Genomic DNA, 18,827 nt, shown 5'->3' with positions numbered 1-18,827 from the left:
TATAGTGACAACTTTAATATATGGTTGCTTACGTATGGTTTCACTATAGTTCCCTTTATCAGTTTCATTTAGAAATGTGAATCCGAAGCTAACCCAAGCAAGCACATTGTCTTCTGAGTCACATATACATTAGCTTCTTGTCACACTCTCATGCGTGTACGGCATCTTGTCCACATGAGTCTAACTTAATCTCATTAAAGCTAGCCCTTTATTACTCCAAACACGAATTTAGTAATTTTAGTTCAGCCAGTCAAGTTTAATAAAACTTAGTAAGGGTAGACAAACACCCCTTGAATACTTTTTATTTTTTCTTTAACAAATGATATTATCTGCACTAAGGAAAAGGGGATGGGTTTCCGCCTCACAATAGGTTAGCAATAATGTGATTTAAACACGCTCTAAAGACTTTGATTCCTAAACTTTACGTGGTTTTGCTAATCTAGTCAAATTCAGTGGACTTGCAAGTGGCAAACATGTAAAATGGGCTGCCCACTTGAAATCGGGCGGGTGACAATTTGAATATTGATTTTACACTTCCCTAACTTCCCCATAAGTATTCGGTCATCATGCTCAGTAGCCACCTGCACCAAAGAAAGCAAAGAAAACTCGATTTTTACGACAATGTATAGCTTTGCAAATTTATGCAATCCTATCCATCGCCTCAGTATTGCTCCCTATTTCCTTCTTTTGCTTTTGGTCTCTTCCTACAAGCAGAGTAGTACTAAACTCTCTTTCTGTTTGGCTAGTGATGAACTTTCAAGCACTGTAAAAACAAAGTCATGCATTGACGAAGAAAGACAAGCGCTTCTCATCTTTAAACAACATCTTGTTGATCCTTCTGGTAGGCTTTCCTCTTGGGTGGGTCACGATTGCTGTCGATGGGAAGGAATTTCATGCAACAACAGCACTGGTCGTGTCGTGAAGATGGACCTCCGGGATCCATATCCATATACCCAATATGATATCGAGTGGAGCGAGTCGGCTCATGAAAGGTCTCGCTTGAGAGGTAAGATAAATGCATCTCTGTTGAACTTGAAGCATTTAAATTACCTGGACCTAAGCGATAATGATTTTCAAAGCAATCAAATTCCTAAGTTCTTTGGGGAGCTTGAAAGTTTGCAGTATCTCAACCTCTCGTCTGCATCATTTGAGGGAGAGATTCCCCCTTCTCTTGGTAACATGTCAAGCCTCAATTTTCTTGACCTTGGGTGGAATCAACTCTCATCTTCCAGAAACTTGAATTGGCTGTCTCACCTCTCTTCTCTAAAATACCTTAATCTAAATGGCATTGACCTTAGGAGCACAGGAGGCAGTTGGGCGTATGATATTTTCGTGCTTCCTTCATTGTTAGAGTTACACTTATCTTCGTGCCTAATTGAAAGTCTTCCACTCATCTCACTGCAACAGATTAATTTGACTTCACTTTTAGTCCTTGATTTGTCACAGAATCATATAAAAAATTTTGCATTTCATAGTTGGTTTTTTAATCTTACCAACCTCATAACACTAAATCTATCCTTTAATGATTTGAGTGATACCTTCCCAAGTGAATTTGCAAATTTCAAATCTATGAAATACCTTGATTTATCTGAAACAGGTTTAAAAGGTCAAATTCCCAAAGTCATTGGAAATTTATGCAAGCTAAAGTTTTTGAGTCTTACCCAAAACAATTTTGATGGGGGAATGGAAGAGTTTTGGAAGTCTTTCTCAAATTGTCCAAATAATACATTAGAGTCACTAGATTTATGTTATTGTGGGATGCAAAGCCAACTGCCGGCCTCCTTAGGAATGTTTAAAAGTCTGCAGAATCTCAAACTTGGAGGAAATCATTTGTGGGGCTCAATTCCAGATTCCATTGGAAACTTGTCATCCTTGAAAACACTAGATCTCTCTGATAATGATATGAACGGCACCATTCCAGAAAGCCTGGGACAACTCTCGGAGCTTGTTTTCCTATTTCTGTCTGATAATTCATGGGAAGGTAATCTGATTGAAGCCCATTTCATAAATCTTACCAGATTACAATATTTTCTAGTAGGAGACAAAAAATCCCTCATTTTTTATGTGACCTATGATTGGGTTCCTCCCTTCAAGCTCCACACAATTGAGATCATAAACTGTCGGGTAAGTCATGGTTTTGGGGTATGGCTTCAATCTCAAACTGAACTGATCGATGTCACTCTTAGTGGTAATGGAATATCTGAAGATTCCATACTAGAGGAATGGTTGTTGAAGATATCTTCCCAACTCATCTTTCTAGACTTATCTTATAACCAATTACGTGGAAACTTTCCATCCCATTTGAAATTTCCAAATTTAGACACCATTGATTTGAGTCATAATAAGTTGAAGGGCCCACTTCCACTTTGGTGGTCCACTAATTTCTCTGTCCTTTCTCTTGAAAGCAATTTATTTTCCGGGCCAATTCCCTCCAATATTGACCAATTGATGCCAAATTTAAACATTCTCTCTCTTGCTGAGAATAATTTGAATGGCACTATTCCTTCCTCGGTTTGCAACATGCGAAAATTGGAAGTCTTGTCTCTAAGAAGCAATCAATTCTCTGGAGAATTCCCTCATGCATGGAGTGTGGAGAGCCATATGTCGATTCTAGATGTTAGTCAAAACAATCTCTCTCATAATATTCCCACTTCATTGGGGTTATTAAGCTCATTGCAAATATTAAAGCTCAACAACAACAATTTTGGCGGTGAAATTCCTGATTCCTTGCAAAATTGTTCTAGCTTGATGAGTATTGATCTTGGAGACAACAAGTTATCTGGCAAAATACCACAATGGATAGGAGGATCAAATGTACACATGTTCTTTATGCTACGATTACGGTCCAACTATTTGAGTGGACATATTTCCCAACAACTGTGCAATCTTCAGCACCTTCATATCCTTGACCTTAGTAACAACAACCTTTCAGGTACTATTCCCATGTGTTTGGAGAATTTGACTTCGTTGGTGGATGATCCAGATACAAACACTATTACTTTTGGTGAGCAAGCCACACTCACGCTAAAAGGAAGAGAGCTTGATTACAACACGACCCTAGGTCTTGTAAAGATCATTGATCTTTCATCAAATAATTTAGAAGGTGAAATCCCTGAAGAAATAAGCAGCCTCATTCTATTGGGCACTTTAAATTTGTCCATGAATCAATTGATTGGAAAGATCCCCTCCAAGATCGGAAACTTGCATTGGCTCGAAACTCTTGATCTCTCACATAACCGCCTCTCAGGACCGATTCCTCAAAGCTTGTCATTTTTAACCTCTTTGTCCCACTTGAACTTGTCTTACAACAACTTGTCTGGAAGAATTCATTGGGGAAACCAGCTTCAAACACTCAATGATTCGTCCATTTATATGGAAAATCCATTGCTATGTGGGACTTCTCTCTCAACTAAGTGCCTTGGTGATGACACTTTCCCAGCTAAGGATGCACAAGACAAGAATGAAGATGGAAATGATGATAAGTTGTGGTTTTATGTCAGCGTGGTACTTGGCTTTATCGTAGGCTTTTGGGGCATTTGTGGCACATTGGTCTTAAAGACATCGTGGAGGTATGCTTATTTTCAATTCTTTGACAACATCAAAGATAAGGTTGCACTAGCAATTGCAATGAAAGATTGAAAGTGGCTTGTTTCCAAAGAATGTTTTATGAGATTTGACAATACTATGATAATCTGATGTTTTTTCCTTTCTACTTTGTGTTTTTGGTACTTGAAATTTATGTACTGAATAAAAGAATTCTACCACTTGTACTGCATCAAACAATGGTTCTCTATTATCTTCGAGCGATTCATTTGCCGACATTCTTTCTTGGGGTCCGGTAGGAGCGTGTCCTTTTTAAGAGGCTTTGAGTTGCCATTTGTGCTATTTCATTTCAGATGGGATTCATTGCAATCTAGGGATCAAACACAAGTAAAAGAATAGCTACGTTCGATCTCTTTGCTTGTGATACAAAATACTGACGAGTCAAGTTAACAAAACATGTGCATGTACTGAGAGAGGAGGGAGGAGGGGAGGGTGGAAGATGGGAAAAAGAATTTTCCATTTTTCATTCAAATTCAGATTCCTTTTTCTCAAGGTAAAATCAATTTAAAAATTTTAGAATGGTGGGGGGTTAATATAGAACCACTCAAGATATTATCAAGCAAGTGAAGAAATAGAGATAATGAGCTTAAATTATACTGCAAAGGTAAAATACCACCTCAATCAAAGATTCCACGCGACGTCTCATCCTTGCATGCATGAAAACCTCTGAACACTGCAAAACAATATGTACAAAAACATAATGAGATCAAACAAATGAAGAAATACATATATATTAATCAGTGAAGACATATATAGGACGCTTCCAAGCTGCAATCACAGTCAATAAGTTACAGACGGACATAACATAAAAGTTGCGCGGGACAAGGACTAGCAGCATGAAAAAGTTGGTCCGCCATTACTTATAAAAGTTGTGCGGGACAAGGACATCACAATATCAAATACAGAAATACATACATATTAATCAGTGAAGACATAGTACACTTCCAAGCTACAACCACAGTTGGTAAGTTACAGACGGACAGGGAAAAAAAAAATTGTGCAGGACGAGGACTAAAAGCATGAAAATGTCCAACATTACTTATAAGTTATAAATGAAGTCTGCTGGTGAACAATGTATGCAGGCAACGAACTTACCCAAGTTGAATCACCGGAAAGAAGGCAAATCAATATTGGACACTTGTAAAACTATGAAGTAATCAAAGTATAAATCATACGCCTAGCGGTCTCCAAATTGAATGAAATATTTTTTGGATAAGATATCAAATGAAATATTTTGTGGATAAGATTTTAGAATATGAAAGCATTCAGATTATCCTCGCTATACAATGAAGGCATCGTTTTTATTTTTTACCCAGAGTGTCACTTCGCGTTGTACTGTTGTTAACGTGTTAAATTCCTATGCCTAAGTTCCATGGGAACGTATTTTGAAGACTAAATTCCATCGAGCTTTAATACTAGAATTCAGAAGGAATTGTAGCAAAGCCAAAATCCATCATATGTTTTGAAAGAAAGTCATACAAAGTGATGAAACATACAATTCAAATGTTATAATGCCAAATCATTTTCTGAAAATCACGTCTAATTATAACAACGAAACCTAAGAGGCCTCGGCGGCTGGTTGAGTCACTCCACTCTTCACCAATAGTTTGCTCAGCGCATCTGGCGAGCACACCTGGTACTTCACTTTACCCGAAGGCAAGACAAAGACTTCCGCTAACTCAAGCTTATCGGATGTCAGACTAGTGCTGTCCATTGTCTTGCTGAGCACCTTCAGTGCAAGCTCAACCGCCTCTTCCCTTGTTATTTCATCCTTGTAGTCCTGCTTCAGCATTGACTGTGCTGCCTGGTTGTTTGCTCCAATGGCTGCAGCCTTCCAGCCGCCATAGTTTCCACTTGGGTCGCTCATGTACAGCTGAAAGCCGTAGTTTTTGTCCCAACCTGCAAACAGAAACGAAACACCAAATGGACGGAGCCCACCAAACTGTGTGTACCCTTGTTTGGTGTCACAGAGAGACTGGACTAGTTGCTCAACTGGCATTGGCTCTTGGTAAGCAAATGTGTAGCGCTGTGCTTGGACCCTGGCTGTGTTGATCAGGATGTTGGCATCAGACATTATCCCAGCCACGGCACATGCAACATGGTCATCAATCTTGTACATCTTCTCTGTTGATGTAGAGGTCTGAAGGAGCTTGGAAGTCACCTTCTTTTCACCTACCAACACAACTCCATCTTTCGACAATATCCCAATTGCGGTCCCCGCATTTCCAATGGCCTCCATAGCATACTCAACTTGGTACAAACGACCTTCAGGAGAGAAGATCGTCGTGCGGCTGTCATACCTTCGAGACATTTGATATCACACTGGAAGAATTACAATGAAATTGAATAAATAAAAGCCCATAAGAAGTATCAATGGCAATTATCAAAGTTTTTTATAAGAACATGGAATTAAACGAGTCAGGAATGCATCAAATAAACAAGTCATCCTATAGAAACAGTAGAAATACGTAATTGAACAAAGAAATCATTGTTAACCATAAAAAAATAAAAAATAAAAAAATAAAAAAAATTGTATTAGAAGAAAGGAATAACACTATTGAAGTGGCTCTTCAAATTAACCGTACAGTGGAAAGGAAGAAAAGAATAGTTCTTGCAGGTTCCAGTTAATAAAGTTAAATTATTAAGACAGAATATACATCAGTAACATCACTGAGTTCCAAACTGAACTTGAAGGGGTAAACTTTCCACAAAGTTGTCGGATTTAGAAATAATGCATAAAACACTGAAATTCTCTGCAAGTTTTTGTAGCTGCATTTTCAATCTAGCTGCAAAAAGCTCCCGTTCACGTTATGCTGCTTCAAATCCAGTTGTTCCCTATAGCTGAATATCAAGGTTCCAAACAAAATTGCATACATATATACCACTGAATTTTCGGTGAATGGAAAGCTTTCTCCTCACTAATGGCCTTAGCATGTATCGATAAAATTTCAATATGTGGCAAGATTTCCACCCTTTTTCTGTTTTCATGGATTGGGAATACAGAAAATATTGGTGCGTGTCTGCAGATATACCAACCTCCTAACAAATAAATATAAATAACACTTCTTGTATCGTCCACTTTGATGTTATTATCTGCAGCGATCACTAATACATGCAGCAAGAAAGTTACTATCTACTCCTTTAAGAGAACTGCTCAACTACAGGGCCAACTGTTCACGTATTTGCCAGAGTCAAACAAGTCTTACAGCAGTAGAAAAACCACACCAATTTCCACATCAATAAAGATATTATAACGTAACCCTTCAAGGAAACATCTCAACACAATGGACAAGGCTACTAGGTCAATAACTAGCAGAATTTAAGTGTAGGCTACTTCTGAGTACAATTTGAAAAGGAAAAGAACAGAACTAGACCCATAACCAATAAACCTGATATTAGCTAATTTACGAGAAGATTCAAATTTAAACCTGAAAACTATATAAATTGTTCCCAGTATCCAGGCTAAAATCCTATACCTTAATTACAACCATAGCTTATTTCCAGTCTTTTCTGACTCTAATTTCCTACCAAAACTATCGGGAATCGATAAAAAATACTACAAGTCCTATAGCAGTAGAAAATTCCTACTAATTTCCACATCCAATGAAGATACTGTAACTTAACCATTCAAGGAAACACATTGAATTTATTTAGCACCATCGGCGAATCAGAAAAACCGACAAGCCTACTAGGTCAAGAACAAGCAAAGTTTACGTCGAACGGAAAGCATTGGAATTAGAATCACAACCAATAAACCCGATATTCGCTAAACATCCGAGAAGATTCTACTTCAAAACCATAAAGATGAAAATTTGATCTCGTCAACAAGGCTAAAGTGACGAAATTCTCAGGAAAGATCAAAATACTATCAATATATGACCTTGAAAAATCAGAAAAGAACAAAATGCTTCATCTTTTACCTTATTCGACTTCTAAAACCGCTGATGAAAAGAACCCAGAAAAAAAACTGTCACTAATTCCTCCTAAACGGCGAGTAATTGGACTGATTGAAAACAAACAAACGGTACCCAGCTGGGGTTTTCCTCGCTCTCTAGAACCCCAAAAATTTAAGCACGAATCAACCATGAAAAGTAATGCGTATGTAAATTCACGACACAAAATTCAAGTGATTTACACAAAGAGAAGAGAAGCGGACCTGAATGGGTAGATCTTGAGCAGTAGGGAATCGGAGAAAGTCTGAGTAGCAGCAGCTGTGTTCGTATCTCTCTCTCTCTCTCGTTTTGTCTTGCGCAAAAGGTTAGTGCTCATCAGTCAATCTGGGCCGTTGCTTTAAAACACGACTTGGATCAGCCCAAATTTATACCCGAACCTTCGGTTTTCGACCCGTTATGTCTTATTTAAGAGCCCCCTCTTCTTGATCACCTGGATTTTTTTTTTCATTGACGGTCGAAATTTCCTTCATGTAACAATATACTTGTGAGTGAATAAACTGATATCGAATTTTTTAAAAATAAAAATTTGAGACTTCTATCATTTAGTATTATAGTTTAGTTATATTCCTTTTCATTTATGAGTGAGAGGTTTTAGGTTTGATTCTCGTCAAAGATAAATTCGAACAACATTATTTCTAGTCCATTACGAGGCTAAGCATATCCCTTTTTCTTAATGTAAATAATATCGTTTGCTAAAAAAAATGTGAGATTTTTTAGTTACAAAATTAAGTAAAAAAGTGTTAGGACTGTTGCTTTTTTTTGAAGTAAAATAGTGAGATTTTTTTTAATGAGAAACCCCAGAGCATTTTTTTCTTCTTCAATTTCTACTCTTTTACTTCATTTTTTTTTCAAACAGTTTTCGAAAGAGATCCTTGTAGTATTTGTAAACTCTGACTTGAAGAGATCCTATAAGAAAGTGTTAAGACTGTTGCTTTTTTTTTTTTTTTTTCTTTCCCTTCTCTATTAAGTTGTTGCCAAGTAATACTTGGGATGCAAGTAAGGTTACTTGAATTCTTGTAATCCAAATACAACTAGGACAAGTAAATATATCCTAACTCGGAAGAAAATCATGAACGAATTCTTCCTCTCCAACAAATTTGATTGTGTTAAACTCATTTTTCAAGTCTGTGTTATTACTGCAGTCTAGTGGTATTTCTCTTTACTTATAAGTTTGTGTTCGATTGACAGGATCCAAATCTCTAAGCCCTTAATCAACGTGTCTGCAAGTAACACAGAGAACAGAGAGGAAGAGGGAAGGAAGAGAGAGTAGAACTCCTGAATTGCAACTAACTTGACTCTTAATTTGTGATTAAGATAATCACAATCCTAAGTTCATCACATTTTGATTCTCGCCAAAAAAGAATTTGAACCACCTTATTATGGAAAGCCAGTGTGAGGGGGCCTAGTTCACTACATCACTCCCTTAATGTAAAAAATATCGTTTGTTCAGGAAAAAAAAAAGTTTGTATTAGTGCTACTAAACTGATCAACTACATAAGTTCGAGCTCAAAATTGAATAAAATTTTGGAACTATATGACCTTGAAAAATCAGAAGAAAGAAGAAGAATTTGGAAGCAGACCTCTCGGTGAAGGCCGATAACTAAAGTAATGAAACTGGGCTATGTTCACATAATATATAGTCCATGTCCTATTATAAATAATAATTAAAAAGTGCAGAATAGGCTGGAAACTAGACTGATTGATCCAAAAAGCCATTCATAAAATCATATAAAATAATTAATCAACTGAAATAATTTAATAAATTATAATCCAAAGCTGATGAAATTAATCATAATATTTAACACATAATTATCATATAAGTATTTTTTTTTTTAAATACAGGTCTTCATAGGCTGGCTGAGTTGTGCCAGCTGGTTGGCCCTTTAGCCCTTTTTTGTCCAATGGGGCCCACGAGACCTCTACCACGCATCAATATCTCATCAACATGCTAGTCAATAGCTCAATAACATGCTGGCCAATAGCTCATCAACATCCCTGCACACGAGTCGGAACCACCTCTAGTAGTTTGTACAACAGGACTGGGTGTAAATAAGTACGTTCAAGTGCTACGATCACGTGAAAACTGTGCGAATAATCACAGGTCATCTACGAGTCGGAACCATCTAATGTGGTCTGTACAATAGGCATGTGCACCTACCTTGGACTGTGCCCTGGCTACGGGCGGGAGCACTAACATCGGGGTGCAGGTTTATGAGCTCTAAATGCATCTAATATGGCATGTAAAACTCACAAGCAACATGTATGACAATGTCGGAGTTACCCATCATTGCAACTTGTACGACAAGGTCGGAGTTGCTTAAAACATAAATATAGTCATGCCATAACTCAATCATTTCAAATAAAATGTAATCATAACCATGTCTCTCACATTTCACAACATATACTTATCTGAACTTACCTGTGCGTCCTGCATTCACCTTCGTATTTCAAAGCATTCACAATAATTATGCGCAGTAATATATCTATGGATATGCCATGATGCAATCCAAAACTTAACCATATCGTAGTGCTTTCAAATATATAAATATGTACATATAATGTGGCGTAAAATGCTTAATCTATAACGCCCTACTCCCGAACTATTTGTTTTCGGAAATAATTATCGGTAACAAGCCCAACTAAACACCAGCTTAACTAACTAACAATGCTTACGATTCCATACTTCAAATTCTCTATTTCTCACACACGGTTTTATGACCACATATCATAAAGATAAAACTCACATTTTCATCCATTCCTTCGCTTTTGTCTCCAATATTGTATGGCTGCATCTAACATCTAGACTACCTACATACCCTAAACAGGGATCAAGCCATTCGTAATTCACAATTCCAGAATTCAAACCAAATTCGAATATATTTATTTAATCCAACAAATACTACAATAGTACTATTATTCAAACCACCGCAGTTAGGTCTCAAAAACATCATTAGAATAATAACATTTTCATAAAAACATAATGACGGCTCCCTGGCCGTGCGCCGCCGCACCAGCCACCGTGGGTGGCGGTCGACCACCCCGGCTCGCCCAAAAACTGAACTATTTCTAAAAATTCCTAAAAATTACAGAAATAAAGATCTCAAAGAGTAGAGTAAACTTTATACCTGTGGTCAAGGCCAATTTGGCCAGAAAACACCTCAAACTGGCCACGAACCGCCGAAAACCCTAGAAATGGGTGCTCTTGATTCATCCTCAATTTGATTCCAACGCTCCATTCAATGATTGGGCATTGTTTTAGGCCTCAAAGGGAGTCTATTGGTGGTGGCAATTGGAAGAAATCTTTTCACAATTGATGGATTTTGGGCAAGGTCTCCCGCGGCACCCATCACTATTTTTGTACCAAAATACTATCAAATTCCCTCTAATTTTTGGTGGAACAAGAAGAGAAAGGGCCAAGGTGATGACTGGGAGCAGTTTATAGGTCCAATTCGTTGGAAAATTGGACGAGAAATGGCGAGTAACCGCCGGTTTGTGGAAACGGGTTGCACGGGTCAAGGAAGACCCGTTTGAGTTCCCTCCTTTTCTTATTCTCTCATTTCCCTCCTGCTCTCCTTCCCATTGGTCCTCCTTTCTCCTCCTTCTTTCCCCAATTGGTCTCCCTTTTTTCTTCCATTCTCTCCACTCCTTCGTTGCGATCAGGCAGCCCCTCCTTTTTCCTCTCCTCCACACACACACCCCCACATATCATATAAAAAAAACTTTAGTAATAATAATAATATATAGTGTAAAATAAAAAATAGTACTTCATTCCAAATACTTTTGGGTTCGTAACTCAATAAAACTTCAACCGTAACTCCAAATTCACTTCTACTTGTGCCTACACGTCTGTAAGGTCGAGCTCTATCCAAATATGTCAAGAAATATGACAAAATATACGAGAAACACATAAGTCTTCGAAAATCATGTTTTGCCCCTAGGATATTGCCATAATTTCACGTAATAAAATTATAAAAATCATACTTTTAGGGACAGGCTGTCACACCTAACTATCAAACTTGTTTTATTGAAACCTTGTTGGTATTTAGTCTTTTATCGAAGTCCAAGACATTACTATAATAATGTTTTTTTTTTTTATGTAGGTTGTTATATTTTTTAAATTAAAAATTGAAATTTGTAGTTCTTTATATTAATAAGACTTTAAATAAAACCCATAATTTGTGGGTTAAAAAATAATAAAAGATAAATTATACCCTAAGTATCTTGCGCGTGCGCGTGCACACACACACACATATATATATGGGTACATTATCAAATCAAAACTTGTACCACCACACACACAACAAAAAAAAAAAAAAAAAAAAAAAAAAAAAAAAAAAAAAAAAAAAAGAGGCTTAATAACATTATTAAATTTCTTCGATTAAACTTGATATGGATACATTCTCAAATCAATGAAAAAGAATGTACCCGTATAAGTTAAAAAAAAATAGATTAGAAAAAAATTGAATGGATTTTATATAAAAATAAAATAGGTGCATTTTATATTAAAAAAGGGTACATTTAAGATTTTTAAAAAATTGCTTTTATAAAAATTTAATGGGTAGAAACTTATTCTCTTTTTTTTTTTTTTTAAATGTTTTGAATTGAAATTAATTAGGAGTTTAATAAAGGTGTGAGTATTAAAATCCTAAATCAATGACTAGTTTTCATTTTAAAAAATTATGTAACTTACATGTAAATTCATTAATAAATTAAGGTTAACGACTTTTATCAAAATCTAAAAATTAATAAGGTTTCAGTCAATGAACATTAGTAATTAGTAACATGATACTAATTTTTCCTATAAATAAGTATGAACTAAGTTTATATCTGGTAGAATAAGGGCACTTAAAGTAAGGGAAAAAAAAGACAATTAGAGTGGTATCAACTAAGGCATGCTATAGTTTCCAAATGGCAGGTTTTGAAAGCAAATCCAAAAAGACTTCATTTGCCATCGTATGTGTAAAACACAAACACAAGCCCGTAGTTCAAATACAACTGTGAAAAATAAAAGCGAACTTTGTACATCTGTTCTAGTCATGGTTGTGGTTATATATACTTTGTTGTCCCTAAATGAGACTCTTTATGGACTCTCTCCCCCTCCCTCTCTTCTCTCTTTCAATTCCACGGCTAGCCATATGGATTTTCCACCAAAGACTAATTGGTGTGCCAAGATTTCCATGGCTAGCCATCTTATTCATGGATTCATTATCATCTACTCCTACACGGCTTCATTAGAATTCAGAAATTCCATAGAAAAATATCTGTATCTCTCGTTAGTAAGCAACAAATAAGAAAGTGACTAGTGTGACAATGATGATTTTGGAATGTTAATAACAATTCCAATATTTAGAAAGAAAAAAAACGTATCTAATGAATTATGAGTTCAATACATCATGTTCGGCAGAAAGATGGATATTCCTAGCTCATTATTATACAATCACTTATTCACAAACCTCTTGTGGGGCTAATAGTTTTCATTTCCCATCTCATGGAAAACCCATTTGTAAATAACGACACAACAGTCCTATTCAGTTTGAGACTCACAGCATGTGTGATGTAGGCGATGGACTTGTAAAAGGGGTTGCGAACGCCCGCCATTGAACGCCCGCCATTCAGTTCAGTTACACTTTTTTCTTTTCTCTCTCAGACGAATGTCGTTTTCAACTCCCCGGCCTACATCTATGATCTATTCCTATAAATTTCGGTGTCGCACTAATTTAGAGTTAAACATCATCACCAGCAGAGCAAAGCAAAGCAAAGAAAAGAAAATTGTGTGTGATAATGGATAGCCACTCTCACCTCGGTATTGCTCGCTATTTACTTCTATTGCTTTTGGTCTCTTCCTACATGCAGACTACTACCAAACTCTGTTTCTGTTTGGACGGTGATGAACTTTCAAGCAGTGTGAAATCAAATTCATGCATCGACGAAGAAAGACAATCGCTTCTCATCTTTAAGCAACATCTTGTTGATCCTTCTGGTAGGCTTTCCTCTTGGGTGGGCCATGATTGCTGTCAATGGGAAGGTATTTCATGCAACAACAACACTGGTCATGTCGTGAAGATGGACCTTCGGAATCCATATCCGTATTCCATTTCTGATGACCAGTGGGAGTACGAAGCTTATCAGAAGTCTCTCTTGGGAGGTAAGATAAATGCTTCTCTGTTGGGCTTGAAACATTTAAATTACCTGGACCTAAGCAAGAATTTTTTTCATAGCAGTCAAATTCCTAAGTTCTTTGGGGAGCTTAAAAGTTTGCAATATCTCAATCTCTCCTTTGCGTCATTTGGAGGAGAGATTCCCCTTTCTCTTGGTAACCTGTCAAGCCTTAACTTTCTTGACCTTGGGTGGAATCAACTCTCATCTTCAAAAAATTTGAATTGGCTTTCTCACCTCTCTTCTCTAGAATACCTTAATCTCAATTACATTGACCTTAGCAGCACTGGAGTCAGTTGGGCGTATGATATTTCGATGCTTCGTTCATTGTTAGAGTTACACTTGTCTTCGTGCCACATGGAAAGCATTCCACTCTCATTGCAGGGAATTAACTTGACATCACTTTTTAATCTTACCAGCCTCATAACTCTTGATCTATCCGAGAATAATTTCAATGGTCCTTTTCCAAATGAACTTGCATGTCTCAAATCTCTGGAATACCTTGATTTATCTACAATAGGCTTAAAAGGTCAAGTTCCCAAAGTCTTTGGAAATTTGTGCAAGCTAAAGGTCTTAAGTCTTTCTGGAAACAAAATTGATGGGAGGGTTGAAGAGTTTTTGAGGAGTTTCTCAAATTGTTCTAATAACCCATTAGAGTCATTAGATTTGTCTAATTGTGAGCTGGAAAGCCAAATGCCGGCCTCCTTAGGAATATTAAAAAGCTTGCAGCATCTCAACCTTTGTGGAAACTATTTGTGGGGCTCAATTCCAGATTTCATCGGAAACCTGTCATCCTTGGAAACATTGGACATCTCTAATAATAAGATGAATGGCTCAATTCCAGATTCCATTGGAAACTTGTCATCTTTGAAAACTTTGGACCTCTCTTTAATACGATGAAAGGTTCTATTCCACAAAGTATGGGACAACTCACTCATCTACTTTCTCTGCGTCTGTATGGTAATTTATGGGAAGGTATTCTAACAGAAGCCCATTTCCTAAACCTTACCAAATTACAAGATCTGCAAGTAGGAAACAAAGACCGACCCATGTCCCTCGTTTTCAATGTGGCTTATGATTGGATTCCTCCTTTCAAGCTCCACACAATTGAGATCATAAACTGTCAAGTAAGTCTCGATTTTTGGGTATGGCTTCAAGCTCAAACTAAATTGTCTTATGTTATTCTTCGTGGTAATGGAATCTCGGATTCCATTCCAGAGGAATGGTTGTTGCAGATATCTTCCCAACTCATCCAACTTGACTTGTCTTACAATCAATTTCGTGGAAACCTTCCATCGCATTTGAAATTTCCAAATTTAAATTCTATTGATTTGAGTCATAATCAGTTGGAGGGCCCACTCCCACTTTGGTGGTCCACTAATGTCTTTTCTCTTGATCTTGAAAGCAATCTATTTTCCGGACCAATTCCCTCCAATATTAACCAAATGATGCCTAATTTGAAAACTCTGTATCTTTCTGAGAATCATTTGAATGGCACTATTCCTCCCAGTGTTTGCAATATGGAGCAATTGAAAATCTTGTCCCTGAGGAGCAATCAATTTTCTGGGGAATTCTTTCGTGCATGGAGTGTGGAGAGCAATATGGTGTTTCTAGATGTTGGTTACAACAATCTCTCTGGTAATATTCCTAGTTCATTGGGGGTATTAAGTTCACTTCGAATATTAAAGCTCAACAACAACAATTTTGGCGGTGAAATACCTGATTCCTTGCAGAATTGTTCTAGTTTAGAGAGTATGAATCTTGGGGACAACAAGTTAACTGGCAAAATACCTCTATGGATAGGAGGATCAAATTCATCCATGTGGTGTATGCTACGATTACGATCCAACTATTTCAATGGACATATTTCCCTACAACTGTGCAATCTTCACCACCTTCATATCCTTGACCTCAGTCACAACAACCTTTCAGGTACTATTCCCATGTGTTTAAATAATTGGAGTTCACTGGTGGACGATTCCAATACAAACTCTACAGGTTATATTGAGCAAGCCACACTAACACTAAAAGGAAGCGAACTTGTGTACAACAAGACTCTGATGTTGGTAAAGAGCATTGATCTTTCATCAAATAATTTACAAGGTGAAATCCCTGAAGAAATAAGCAGCCTCATTTTATTGGGTACGTTGAACTTGTCCAAGAATCAATTGACTGGAAAGATCCCCTCCAAGATCGGAAACTTACATTTGCTTGAAACTCTTGATCTCTCACACAACCACCTTTCAGGTCAAATTCCTCAAAGCTTGTCATCTTTAACCTCTTTGTCCCACTTGAATTTGTCTTGCAACAACTTGTCTGGAAGAATTCCTTCTGGAAACCAGCTTCAAACGCTCAATTTTTCGTCCATTTATATGGACAATCCATTGCTATGTGGTGTTCCTCTCTCAACTAAGTGCCCTGAAGATGACAATTTTACCGCTAAGGATGCAAAAGACAAGAATGAAGATGGTAACAATGATATATTGTGGTTATCTGTCAGCGTGGTACTTGGCTTCATCGTAGGCTTTTGGGGCGTTTGCAGCATATTGATCTCAAAGACATCATAGAGGTATGCCTGTTTTCAATTCTTCGACAACATCAAAGATAAGACAGTACTAGTAATTGCATTGAAAGTGGCTCGGTTCTGAATAATGTTTTTTGAAGTTTGATGTACTATATATATGTGATGTTTTTTCTTTCTACTTTGGGTTTTTGATACTTGCAACTTATGTATTGAATAAAAGAACTCTAGCTTTCAATTATGTATTAATCTGCAACTAATAAAAAACTCTAGTTTGTACTTATCAATCGCATAATACCAGATATGTATGCGACGTTTGTGCATTCAATGTTGCACGACAACAAAATAACACTTTGTTCATAAAGTAGATAAGCGCACGTATATATTCTCTTCTTTTACACTTGTAGAGAAATAGCTTAAATTATACTGGAAAGGGAAAATACAACCTCAATCAAGTATTCCACGCGATGTCTCATCCTTGTATGTATGAAACCCTCTAAACACTGCTAAAGAATATGCACAAAATGAGATTGAGATCAAACATGTCAAATGAAGAAATGCATATATATTAATCAGTGAAGACACAGTACACTTCCAAGCTGCACTCACAGTCATAAGTTATAGACGGACAGAACAAAAAATTGAGCAGGACAAGGACTAACAGCATGAAAAAGTTGGTCCAACATTACTTCTAAATGAAGTTTAGAAAAACTGAACGACAAGCTGTAAACAAGAGTAAATCAGAAAGAGCAAAAACATATACAACAAAGAAAAAAAATCGTACTTCCTCATGCACATAAGATACCAACTTTATACAATTTTCAGATCCTACCATTGTAGGAGTTTGAGATCCTCTTGTCCCACATTGGTCAACAGTATTTTTTCACTAGCCTTTATATAGCTTATTCTTTTTTCTTAGTAATTAGAACTTGGACCATTTAGAAATGAATTAAAGGCTTGGGCCTTATAGTTGTGTGGATTAGGCTTGATGATTATGCTATAATATTAATATTAATTAATCAAGACAAGGGCTTGGGGCACTTGAGGCCAAGGAATTAAAATTAATCTGATCAATTAATTTTAATTTCGAATTAAGTTTTTAATTAAATTAATTAAAAACGTTTTAATTAATAGACACAACTCTTTGGAAGGAGTTGTATAGCTTCAGATACATCCAAAAGGTGTTTGAAGAGGTATGAAATAGCCTATATAACTGGAGTTCTTAGTTCCATCAAAAAATCATCTTTTTCTTCCCCCTTGTCTTCCGTACAAAATTTCTAGAGAGTAAACACATAAAGCAATTTGCTAGAGTTCTATAATCCAGTGCGGGTTGTAGAATTAGGTAGTTGTATCCTGGTCGAGCAGACGTTGTAGAACCACAAGCACACGAGTGGGACGGAAATACTGTTCGAATGACATAGCGTTTGCGCTAGCCTCTACCTTCAATTCATTCAAGTTAGTATCCTTTTAATTTTTTGTTACTATAACATAATTGCATTCTGTATTACAAGTATTTTTGAATAATAAAGTATAAGTATTTCGGTTCTGTATTTCTGTTATTTTATTGTTTCTAAATTGTTCTCCAACAACCATATCCAGTCATCTATAGAAAGTAACAAGTTTAGGTGAAAAAGGTCACACCTTAACATGATAACTAATATTGCAAATGGCCATTTACCACAGCGGTGGAAAGGTATTGAACTCTTACATGATGGTGTGGGTTCAAACCCCGTTGGTCGTTAATCTAACATCTAATATAACCAAATCTATCGTTTGACAAAAAAAAAAAAAAAAAAAAACATGGTAACTAACATTAGCATGGTGTTCGGTTTTATCAATGAACTATTTTAGAATATTGCTAGTATCAGAAATAAGTAAAAATAAACAAAAATCCCACATATAAATCATCCTCACTTGCATTGCAAAATGCCTCTTTCTTCTCTCTTCCAATCCCTTTCATCAGTTATGATTTATTTTCCACAGATAGCGATCTCATCCATGCATCATTATCATCTGCTCCTACGCGGATTCACCAGAATTCGAAAAATTCCATGGAAAATGTCTTGTAATCCCCATTAGTGAAAGCCAAATAAGACAGTCTAGTCCCCCTCCCCACTTGCACGTTCCCTTCAATTTCATGGTGTGACAGCGTTGGCATTTGGCATTTGATTTCATTTTTTTTCTAGTCAGGACGTGTTTCAAACACAATAATACATCGTGGAAAGTTATACTTCGAGTATTCCAAACCCAATAATACATCATGGAACGTTCTCCTACTCTCAATTACAATTCGACCAGCAAACATATATTCATACCAAAATCATCAGTATATACAACCAATAAAGTCATACACCCTTCCATTATTGCTTCAACTACGTAAGTAAAAAACTTGATCCTAGTTGATTATTTTTTGTAACCTATGACTTACCGTCGGACTGAACTTTTATGCAAGGAGGAATGACTCTTTGCGAGTAAAGAACTTGACTACCTCATCGGGCAGCAGTCTTGCAAGTTGCAAACCTGTAAATTACAATCTTAGTAACCTGCCAAGTCTAAATTTTCTTGATCTCGGGTTGAATTATGACTTATCTTTT

The 18,827-nt window shown here is 36.6% G+C and overlaps 1 protein-coding gene and 2 pseudogenes across 3 annotated transcripts; 2 read left to right on the top strand and 1 right to left on the bottom strand.

Moving 5' to 3' along the window:
• The first annotated feature begins 589 nt into the window (after positions 1-589).
• On the top strand, positions 590-3,780 carry LOC148696668 (receptor-like protein EIX2; annotated as a pseudogene). Its single transcript, XR_015962456.1, has one exon. The product of XR_015962456.1 is annotated as a receptor-like protein EIX2 (transcript).
• Positions 3,781-5,035: 1,255 nt separating this feature from the next.
• LOC137725832 (proteasome subunit alpha type-4) lies at positions 5,036-7,887 on the bottom strand. 2 transcript variants are annotated; one of them, XM_068464635.2, is made up of 2 exons: positions 7,760-7,887; positions 5,036-5,925 (listed from the first exon to the last, which is right to left on the bottom strand). In XM_068464635.2, exon 2 carries the CDS (start codon positions 5,912-5,914, stop codon positions 5,162-5,164), a length of 753 nt encoding a protein of 250 aa, XP_068320736.1. In that variant the 5' UTR covers positions 5,915-5,925; positions 7,760-7,887; the 3' UTR covers positions 5,036-5,161. The 2 variants fall into 2 exon arrangements, with proteins under 2 accessions (XP_068320736.1, XP_088550161.1); XM_088694035.1 differs by having other exon boundaries at positions 7,524-7,818.
• Positions 7,888-13,306: 5,419 nt separating this feature from the next.
• On the top strand, positions 13,307-16,516 carry LOC137726708 (receptor-like protein EIX2; annotated as a pseudogene).
• Positions 16,517-18,827: the final 2,311 nt, after the last annotated feature.

This window comes from Pyrus communis, chromosome 5 (genome assembly GCF_041283825.1).
Source record: "Pyrus communis isolate YQ-2024b chromosome 5, ASM4128382v1, whole genome shotgun sequence".
Taxonomy (NCBI): Eukaryota; Viridiplantae; Streptophyta; class Magnoliopsida; order Rosales; family Rosaceae; genus Pyrus; species Pyrus communis.
The sequence above is the reverse complement of the archived record's forward strand: the minus strand, read 5'-3'. Positions and strand labels throughout refer to the sequence as shown.

Excerpts from the sequence above, each read along its gene's own strand:
- LOC137725832 (XM_068464635.2), bottom strand. The coding sequence starts at position 5,914 with ATGTCTCGAAGGTATGACAGCCGCACGACGATCTTCTCTCCTGAAGGT.